General features: G+C 45.1%; 1 protein-coding gene across 4 annotated transcripts in view; it reads right to left on the bottom strand.

Annotated features, from left to right (window-relative positions):
• Nucleotides 1–1,401: 1,401 nt before the first annotated feature.
• The window catches only part of plekha1b (pleckstrin homology domain containing, family A (phosphoinositide binding specific) member 1b), a 37,938-nt gene continuing 28,278 nt past the window's right edge, over nucleotides 1,402–11,061 (bottom strand). The window contains exons 9-13 of one of the 4 annotated variants that reach the window (XM_029629074.2): nucleotides 6,997–7,061; nucleotides 6,593–6,656; nucleotides 6,334–6,423; nucleotides 5,613–5,670; nucleotides 1,402–3,626 (exon numbers count right to left, since the gene is read on the bottom strand). In XM_029629074.2, coding sequence (XP_029484934.1) covers nucleotides 3,235–3,626; nucleotides 5,613–5,670; nucleotides 6,334–6,423; nucleotides 6,593–6,656; nucleotides 6,997–7,061 — 669 coding nt within the window. In that variant the 3' untranslated portion in view covers nucleotides 1,402–3,234. Of the gene's footprint in view, nucleotides 3,627–5,599; nucleotides 5,671–6,333; nucleotides 6,424–6,592; nucleotides 6,657–6,996; nucleotides 7,062–11,061 lie in introns of all 4 variants that reach the window. The other 3 variants (XM_029629077.2, XM_029629078.2, XM_029629076.2) reach the window with 3 other exon arrangements.

Genomic DNA, 11,061 nt, shown 5'->3' with positions numbered 1-11,061 from the left:
GCACTACGAATGTCCCTTTGAATCAAAGTCAGAGTTATTCAAACATGAACTCAACAATGGAGACAGATTCCAATTGTTAGGTCCTGAATCTAATTTGCTGCAACAACAAGCACTGGCTGAACTCATTCCCTCCCAGTAACATCCAAACTCTCGGAAACCTGTTCCAATATGTTTAAGCAGTTTGTTATTTCTGTGTTTTTATTGGAAGTATGTTCGTTTAACGAGTCTCAAATGGGAGCAGAAGAGGAGTGCCATTTTGTTCCCAATCCAAACAAGAGCTTCAGAGCAGGATTTCTTTCATTATACCTACGCATCATAACATTGTGACCATGAGTCATGCCTGGCCTGCTCCGAGGGCACAATGTATTCCAGCTGTTTTTTCCTACGAGAAACCAGGGGCCTCTCAGTCACAACAGACAGCTCTCGCCAACTGCTCAGTGTGAGGGACAGGCCATCTCCAGGTTTAGGCAGAGTTTTGTGGACTACTTTCCCTCAGATCTCTATGGGCTCTTGTCAAACCATAAAGGGAATTTTTACATTTTTTAAATTGAACCTTTATTTAACTAGGGAAGTCAGTTGAGAACAAATTCTTATTTACAATGACAGTCTAGGAACAGTGGGTTAACTGCCTTTTTCAGGGGAAGAACAACGTATCTTCACCTTGTCAGCTCGGGGATTCGATCAAGCAACATTTCAGTTACTGGCCCAACGCTCTAACCACTAGGCTACCTGCCGCCGCGAATAGGCTGCCATGATGTCGCCGTAATCATTCATACCGATAGGTTTCACATTAAGACCACAGTGGGTAGTTCAGAAGACCAAACGGTGGTGAATGAGATAGATATTTACTAAACATTTAGATGTATTCACTCTCCATGGGGTCAGTAGAAAGAGGATTCTTCCGGTTTTCAGGGATACAGTATTTTCAACCTTACTTCCGTTTCTCCTAAAAAACGGATGTCACGATGCCGCTCAGGCGTTTTTTTTAAGCCTGCTACCTTAGGTTAAGATGTATCAATAATACAAATATTTCCAATTGACAGTAAACCTCTATCAACCATCTCAGTTGACCATAGATGCCTATAAACAATGCCAATAGATGGCGCTAGAACCCTGCTTTGCCGGGTTCTTTCCTATGGTCTTACCAGGCCTTGAAATGGCAACTGTTGACGCTGTAAATTGGTGACACCTCTAAATGCAATCTAGTTACACGCTGGAAAATGTGGGGTTACAAAAGAACATAGCAGACATTGTATTGAATGCAATAAAAATATTTGATCAAATAAGGACATGTAGTTATTTCCTTCAGCAGTACATGGTGTCAATCTACAGCCAACACAAAAATTACACTATTTACATGACTTGAGTCAAATCAAACATGAAGCAAAAAGTCACACCAACTTGAATCCATTGATTTATTTTCAAACTCCACTTAATAAATAATGCACACGATTTAAGAACATCAGGTACACAATTAAAAGGGTCAAAATAGCTTCTTGTTGTTTTTTTTCCTCTATAGAAAGAACGCAGGCACTTTAGCAGCTGTTACAGTAAGAGTTGTGCAACACAGTAAAAACAGGAAGAGCACACAGCTGAGGCCAAAGGTCAAACCCTCCTCCCGTCTTCCACCATATTGGCAACGCAGGTACCCTATGTCTCCCCCACAGACACACAAACAAACCGTCACAGCATTGAGAAAAGTAGTATAGTACTCATACAGTAGAAAAGAGAAGAGGATGTCGAAGAAACACCCATAAAACAGATCAAGTGTAGCGGGCAGATTATCTGCCCATATTGTATCCACAAAGTGCCAGTTAAAAGGCCCTACCCACAGGCCTATAGATGTACTGTACCTGTGCATATCTGTCCTCCTGAGGGAGAAGTCACTATACAAATGCATGCTCACGTTGACAGGCACATAACATTACAGTTCAGGACTTACATTTGGCAAAACACATAGGTGTGACAGTGTGTGTGTGTGTGTGTGTGTGTATGACTGATTGAGAGAGAAAGAGAGAGTCTGAACGAACACAACAGGTGTAACTTTCATTAGAACATAAGGACTTCAGAGCATTTCTAAAGGATTTACTGAAAACATAAATATACACAAGACCCACTCACTCCAAAAAACACCTGAAAGCAAGAATGGCGCACGGAATTTCGACAGGTTATTTTTAAGATTCCGGTTTCATATTTCATCAGGTGCTTCCATAACGGCATGCTTTGGATAAAAACTAAATGGTCTGCTTAAAATCAAATATATTTAACATCTTTAAAAGTACATACAAATCTAAACCATTGTGTGTATGAGTGGGGTTGTCTCATTGTCGACAGTTACACATTTTTAGTTTACATAACTGTCAATAAAAATAACATCTAGCGCCTCTTTAAATTAGGCCCAACAACCCTGATAACAGTAAATCACGTGACGTCAGGGAGAAGGAGGAGAAGGTGGAGAAACGTGAGCAGTGAGTTTCTCAGCAGAGTAAGCCAAATCAGTAACCTCTTTAGCCAATGGACAGGGGATGATGTTATTGAATCATACCACACAATGCCAACAACAAGAGAGAAAGAGCAACACCCAACAGAAATATCAACAACGAAAGAGAAAGAGCAACACCCAACAGAAATATCAACAACGAAAGAGAAAGAGCAACACCCAACAGAAATATCAACAACGAAAGAGAAAGAGCAACACCCAACAGAAATATCAACAACGAAAGAGAAAGAGCAACACCCAACAGAAATATCAACAACAAAAGAGAAAGAGCAACACCCAACAGAAATATCAACAACGAAAGAGAAAGAGCAACACCCAACAGAAATATCAACAACAAAAGAGACTGAACTAAAACCAAACACCTGACGAGGTCTCCTTGCCCTGACACATCACGCCATTGGCTGTGTTAAGAGAAGCTCTCGATACAGGGGTAGAGTAGACGATCACCAATCACAACCAGGGACCACTTCCTGTGTTCCTGAGGGCCAGGTCGGCTCTGATTGGTTCAGCTCCATTTTTTGGTAACTTCTGATTGGCTTTCCATTTGTCGTTGGTGATAACTGTCCAGTCCGCCTTGTGTCAGTGTGAATCCACCTGCATCCACATCCAATGAGCAGGTTCTGTGCATGGGGAGTGAAGGTCAGGTGGTGGAGGGAATAGGGGAGTGGGGTTATGGGTGAGAGCTTGCGGTGTCCTATGAGGCAGGGGTTAGGGGTCAAAGGTCAGGGGTTAGACTAGAGGCTCACACCTGGCTGACATGCAGGTCTGAGTCCTCGAAGCTGAGGGTGGAGATTTCCGGTTGGTCGCCCTCTACTTCGCTGCGCCGTCTCCATGGCGACAGGTCCTCCAGGTCGGCGTTGGTGTGGTACAGGGACGAGGCGCTTACTTGGACAGGCGGGGGGTCTCCTGGAGGGAGAGGCGGGAGCGGGGTGGTGCCCCCGGGTGGCCTCGCCAGGGCAGCAGGCCCATGAAGTCCTGGCTGTCCCAGGTAAGGGCCCGGGCCCCCCTGAGGCTGGGGGTAGGGTGGCTCTGCCTGGACTGGCGAGCGAGGGGCGGGGGGTCCCCCGTGGTTGCTGCTGCAGTAGAAGCTGGAAGGGATGCTGGTGGTAGAGTGGTCGCTGTGCTCCTGCATAGTGTAGGAGAGGGAGGGGTTGAGGGAACGGACGGAGGAGGGGGACAAAGTCATTCAGATTCAGAAGCACTGGACGCAGGGGACTCAGTCAGGTCAGTCACAGTGCTGTAGTGAGGGCAGTGGCACAGGGTGGCAGGGCAGGGCAGGGCAGGGCAGCAGCAGCAGTAGTAGTAGTAGTAATAGTAGTAGTATCTACAGTGGTGCTGGTGCAAAGGGTTACAGTAGTGGAAGCAGGAGTGAAACAAAGGCAGCAGATGTAGTTGGAGGAAGAGGAAGCAGAATAGCAGCAGCAGCAGAAGGGATGGTACAGTAGAGCTCACTTGGGGAATGTTAGTAACTCACTGTCACATTTTAATCTCTGAAAAACACGACAGGGAGAAAAGACACAACAACGAAAACAGACGCCCAAAAGTTAGTGAAAAGATAACCAGTTACAGCGAGCGAAAAAACTGTTTAGGAGTATCTAGTTTTAGCAAGGGCGTGAAAATAGTAGATGATGAGGAAGTGATAGATGGAAAAAGTGACACAGCACGAGAATCCAGGAAAAATGGGCAGAGGGATGACATTTAGAATAGATGGGTAGAGCTCAGAGAACATAAGTATGTGTTGAAGGGGTGGGGTGCATGAGGACATGTTGACATGAAATCACAGTATTACTGGGTCATTAGAGAACATGAGAGGCTTCAAACTACTAGACATCACAGGAGGCTGGTGGCACCTTAAATGGGGAGCACGGGCTATACGGAATGGTATAGTAATGGCTGGAACGGAATCAATGGAATCGAACTCCATGTGGTTTCCATGTGTTTGTTGCCATTCTATTCACTTCATTTCAGCCAATACTATGAGCCGTCCTCCCCTTAGCAGCCAGTGCTAGTAACAAGAGACTCTAAAAGCAATGTGGCAATGTTAAAAAGTCTCAAAGTTGGCAAGTGTAAGATGTTGAAGCCAATGAATGAATGAATGAATGAATGAAGATATAATGGTCAACCTTGAGGATTGCTGTGTGTGTTTCTAGGAGAGGTGGGGGAACATGTATCACCAGACCGAGCTAGCAGCTACCAGACCTAGCTAGCAGCTACCAGACCTAGCTAGCAGCTACCAGACCTAGCTAGCAGCTACCGGTAACTGTACTACAGGCTACTTCACTACAGCTTCCCAAGCTACATTGGAACCCAGTGACGCAAGACGGTTCTATATGGAGGCCAGATGACTGTATTATCTGTATAAAGGAACAGACACGCAGACTGGAGGTCACAAAATCAGTTATAAATGCATTAAAGTGGGATTTTTCTATTCAACTAGGCAAGTCAGTTAAGAACAAATTCTTATTTACAATGACAGCCTAGGAACAGTGTGTTAACTGCCTTGTTCAGGGGCAGAACGACAGATTTTTACCCTGTCAACTCGGGGATTCAAAGTAGCAACCTTTCGGTTACTGGCCCAACACTCTAACCACTAGGCTACCTGCCGGATGAGGATGGAGGAAGAAGAGGCAGAAGGTACTGAAAACCAACAATGACATAGAGGGGGTTTTCAAAGAAGCCTGGTCAGGACCAGACCATACTAAGCTCCGGAAGGAGGAGGAGGAGTGAGGTCATGTGGACCAGGCGAGTTAGTCTGACCAATCAATGGCAGATTAGATTATGCCTGTCCAGACAGGTTAGGATGGAGAAGGGGGAGGGGCTAATGATCAGCACTCAAGCATGATATGGAAGTTATCTATTAAATGGGCTTGCTTGAGAGTTTCAGAGGGGATTAAGCAATCATCAAAGCTCCATTCCACTACATTAGACTAGGGCTGTGTCCGAAATGGCACCCTATTCCGTATATAGTGCACTTATTTTGGGTCCTGGTCAAAAGCAGTACACTAAATAGGGAAAAGGGTGCCATTTCAGATGCAACCTAGGACTACGTCTGCAAAACAAACAGAGGAAGCTGCTTGACTGACACGGGGGCTCACATACGTGCTGCATTCACCATTGCGGAATGTATACCTCTGTATACAAGGGTTCGACAGCCGACGGGCCTGACGCATCTGCAAGAACACAGTAGTGCACATCTTCATTAGAGGAGAAAGAATGGGAGGAGGAGGGGGAGGACACTCCGGCTGAGAGAGGAAGGGATTAGAGAGAGAACAGGAGAGGGGCTGGGGTGTGTGTGTGTGTGTGTGTAGGTGTGTGTGTGTTAGGGTACCCGTTGGTTGGGGGTTTGAAGTGTGGATCTAGCTGCATCACCTGGTTGTGAGTAGAGATTGAATACTGCCTTGTGTACTATAATTATGTCAATGCAAAAATAGAACATGGAAACCAACAAAACAATTAGGAAAATCAAGGCGGCACACAGGTACAGAAATCTAACTGTGATGTCCAGTTTGTAAGCTGGGGTGGTGGGTGGGTGAATGGGTTACATCCAAACCGGATTTTAATGTTTGCTCTTCAACAGACAGAAACATCTGGAAACTAGAGACACGGATGTAGACTCAAACATGGATTTCCTCCAAAGACAGTAAAGTATCTCCCCTCCGAGCAGAGATCTCCAATACTGGTCTACAGGACGTGCAGGCTTTTACTCTGACCCACACCTGATCCAACTAACCATCAAGCCCTTGGCTACAACTAAAGTGTCGACACCCCATTGGTCATGCAGAACCAGTATGCAGGACCAGTGGCTCAGGCCCAGCCCCAGACTGAATACGTACAGAGGCAGCTGAGCGTCCAGGCCCCCGCTGGGCCACAATGGCTCCTGAGATGGCCTTGATCCAGCTGTGCATCTCCTCTGGACTGTCCGACTAGAAAGGGAGGAGGGGGAGGAAGAAGAGGAGACACGTAGGAAACAGAGAGAAAAGGAGGAGGTCACTGGGTGACAATGGCAAGGAACACTGACTGTATCTCTTCGTCAGTTTTGCTGGAATGAAATCTATATGTTCATCTATTACCCTGAGAAAGAACATGTCCCACCTGCATGTAGAAGGTCCTTGAGCTTGTGACGACTTCAAATAGATTGTCCCTCTGCATTAAGTCACTGGATGGAAAGAGATGACACCACTTTCAATAATATTCCAACATCCCAGTGACAGGAATCACTGGGTGTGAATGCAAGAGTGCATCGCCATCAAAGGGCGACGGTAAGCCCACTCTGTTGGTCCATGTCCAACATGTATTCCTATCGGTGAGCACGCTACAGTTGTTAGCCATGTCTGCGTCCCAAATGGCACTCTATTCCTGGTCAAAAGCAGTGTTCTAAATAAGGAATAGGGTGCCATTTGGGAGACATGCCATGTCCCGTTCACTTTGGCACTATGCCTGTCAACGTCAATAGCCAACCTGTTCAGCTCAGTGACTAACGTGAAAAAGACACTGACCTCTGTTTGCACTCCTGAACTTTGTGAACCTCTTTCAGCGGGATCACACGCAGAGGCTCCCTCTCCTGAGAGAGAGCGAGAGAGAGAGCGAGAGACAGAACATTTATACAAGACGTAATTCACCTGACAACATGACAACATGGCAACAACTAAAAGTAAAGCCTAATGGAGCATGACAACCCAAGTGCTAGTTCCTGATGTTCATTGAATAGAGAGGACACAGAGAAGGTAGAAGGGGAGTATTCATGATCATTGGCATTATGCTATACTAATAGGATCCCTGTCCAGATTGAAGCCTAATAACTGTATGCAATTCTTTCTCTCATCCTGCTAAACCATAAAGCAGGGTAGAGTTACACAGGGGAAGCCTCCAGAGGCTCTGGCACAACGGCAGCACGCACACACACACACACGCACACACACACACTTAGAAATGTCCTTATTTTTGAAAGAAAAGCAAATTTTTTGTCCATTATAATAACATCAAATTGATGTGTCGACATTGTTAATGTTGTAAATGACTATTGTAGCTGGAAACAGATGATTTTTAATGGGATATCTACATAGGCGTACAGAGGCCCATTATCAGCAACCATCACTTCTGTGTTCCAATGGCACGTTGTGTTAGCTTATCCAAGTTTATCATTTTAAAAGGCTAATTGATCATTATAAAACCCTTTTGCAAGAAACTCAAGATCTCGTACAGCGCTGTGTACTACTCCCTTCACAGAACAGCGCAAACTGGCTCTAACCAGAATAGAAAGAGTTGAGGACTATTTAATGAAGCTGCCAGTTGAGGACTTGTGAGGCATCTGTTTCTCAAACTAGACACTCTAATGTACTTGTCCTCTTGCTCAGTTGTGCACCGGGGACTCCCAATCCGCTTTCTATTCTGGTTAGGGCCAGTTTGTGCTGTTCTGTGAAGGGAGTAGTACACAGCGTTGTACGAGATCTTCAGTTTCTTGGCAATTTCTCGCATGGAATAGCCTTAATTTCTCAGAACAAGAATAGACTGACGAGTTTCAGAAGAAAGGTCTTTGTTTCTGGCCATTTTGAGCCTGTAATCGAACCCACAAATGCTGATGCTCCAGATACTCGACAAGTCTAAAGAAGGCCAGTTTTATTGCTTCTTTAATCAGAACAACAGTTTTCAGCTGTGCTAACATAATTGCAAAACGGTTTTCTAATGATCAATTAGTCTTTTAAAATGATAAACGTGGATTAGCTAACACAATGTGCCATTGGAGCACAGGAGTGATGGTTGCTGATAATGGGCCTCTGTACGCCTATGTAGATATTCCATTAAAAAATCTGCAGTTTCCAGCAACAATAGTCATTTACAACATTAATAATGTCTACACTGTATTTCTGATCAATTTGATGCTATTTTAATGGACAAAACATTTGCTTTTCTTTCAAAAACAAGGACATTTCTAAGTGACCCCAAACTTTTGAACGGTTTGGACGCAAAATCCCTAAAGGGAACACCCCTGTCTCCCTATAACACCGCGCACGGACGCACGCACACACACACTGGCTCAATTACAGCATAATCTCTATAAGAGACGTATCTCTGCATGTCTTTGGCCCTGGGTTAGAGGCCCTAATGGTACTTTAGTAGGAGAGGATGGAGAGATTAAGTGGTCTGGAGAGAGAACACACCCAGGCCTAGCCGAGACATCCAATAGTGCTCGCTAGATCTGCACTATCGTCTAGGATTAATGTGTATTCCCGGTAATACACTTGTTTCCCCCGTGGACCGTCTCGTACATAAAACATCCTTCATCAAATCAAATCAAATCTTATTTGTCACATATACATGGTTAGCAGATTAATGCGAGTGTAGCGAAATGCTTGTGCTTCTAGTTCCGACAATGCAGTAATAACCAATGGGTAATCTAACCTAACAATTCCACAACAACTACCTTATACACACAAGTGTAAGGGGATAAAGAATATGTACATAAAGATATATGAATGAGTGATGGTACAGAGCGGCATAGGCAAGATGCAGTGGATGGTATTGAGTGCAGTATATACATATGAGATGAGTATGTAAACAAAGTGGCATAGTTAAAGTTGCTAGTGATACATGTATTACATAAAGATGCAGTAGATGATATAGAGTACAGTATATACATATACATATGAGAAGAGTAATGTAGGGTATGTAAACATTATATTATATTAAGTGGCATTGTTTAAAGTGCTAGTGATACATTTTTACATCCATTTTCATTACTAAAGTGGTTGGAGTTGAGTCAGTATGTTGGCAGCAGCCACTCAATGTTAGTGGTGGCTGTTTAACAGTCTGATGGCCTTGAGATAGAAGCTGTTTTTCAGTCTCTCGGTCCCTGCTTTGATGCACCTGAACTGACCTCGCCTTCTGGATGATAGCGAGGTGAACAGGCAGTGGCTCGGGTGGTTGTTGTGATGATCTTTATGGCCTTCCTGTGACATCGGGTGGTGTAGGTGTCCTGGAGGGCAGGTAGTTTGCCCCCGGTGATGCGTTGTGCAGACCTCACTACCCTCTGGAGAGCCTTACGGTTGTGGGCGGAGCAGTTGCCGTACCAGGCGGTGATACAGCCCGACAGGATGCTCTCGATTGTGCATCTGTAGAAGGTTGTGAGTGCTTTTGGTGACAAGCCAAATTTCTTCAGCCTCCTGAGGTTGAAGAGGCACTGCTGCGCCTTCTCCACAACGCTGTCTGTTGGGTGGACCAATTCAGTTTGTCCGTGATGTGTACGCCGAGGAACTTAAAACTTACTACCCTCTCCACTACTGTCCCGTCGATGTGGATAGGGGGGTGCTCCCTCTGCTGTTTCCTGAAGTCCACAATCATCTCCTTTGTTTTGTTGACGTTGAGTGTGAGGTTATTTTCCTGGCACCACACTCCGAGGGCCCTCACCTCCTCCCTGTAGGCCGTCTCGTCGTTGTTGGTAATCAAGCCTACCACTGTAGTGTCGTCCGCAAACTTGATGATTGAGTTGGATGCGTGCATGGCCACGCAGTCGTGGGTGAACAGAGAAACAGGAGAGGGTTCAGAACGCACCCTTGTGGGGCCCCAGTGTTGAGGAACAGCGGGGTGGAGATGTTGTTACCTACCCCCAGGGCGGCCCATCAGGAAGTCCAGTACCCAGTTGCACAGGGCGGGGTCGAGACCCAGGGTCTCGAGCTTGATGACGAGTTTGGAGGGTACTATGGTGTTAAATGCTGAGCTGTAGTCGATGAACAGCATTCTCACATAGGTATTCCTCTTGCCCAGATGGGTTAGGGCAGTGTGCAGTGTGGTTGCGATTGCGTCGTCTGTGGACCTATTGGGGCGGTAAGCAAATTGGAGTGGGTCTAGGGTGTCGGGTAAGGTGAAGGTGATATGGTCCTTGACTAGTCTCTCAAAGCACTTCATGATGACGGAAGTGAGTGCTACGGGGCGGTAGTCGTTTAGCTCATTTACCTTAGCTTTCTTGGGAACAGGAACAATGGTGGCCCTCTTGAAGAATGTGGGAACAGCAGACTGGGATAAGGCTTGATTGAATATTCCGTAAACACACCAGCCAGCTGGTCTGCGCATTCTCTGAGGACGTGGCTGGGGATGCCGTTTTGGCCTTTTCCTGACACCCAAAATTACTTGTTACCTTTCTAATGCTTGGCACAACAGGAAAATGGTCCAATTCATGCACTTATCAAGACAACATCCCTGGTCATCCCTATTGGCTCTGATCTGGGGGACTCACTAAAAAAAATGCTTCATTTATAAATGATGCCTGAGTGTTGGAGTGTGCCCTGGCTATCCGTAAAAATGTATTTTTTTAAATGGTGCCATCTGGTTTACTTAATTATGAATTATTTAATTAATTATAAATACTTTTACTTTTAACACTTAAGTATATTTTAGCAATTACATTTACTTTTGATATTTAAGTATATTAAAACCTTTACTTTTACTCAAGTATGACAATTGGATACTTTCCCACCACTATGTCTTAATAAAACACAATTTTCCACCACCATTTTCAGATTTTCTGACAATTTTGTCACGCCCTGATCTGTTTCACCTGTCCTTGT

This window comes from Oncorhynchus nerka, linkage group LG23 (assembly GCF_034236695.1).
Source record: "Oncorhynchus nerka isolate Pitt River linkage group LG23, Oner_Uvic_2.0, whole genome shotgun sequence".
Lineage (NCBI taxonomy): Eukaryota > Metazoa > Chordata > Actinopteri > Salmoniformes > Salmonidae > Oncorhynchus > Oncorhynchus nerka.
This window is presented reverse-complemented; position numbering and strand designations above follow the sequence as displayed.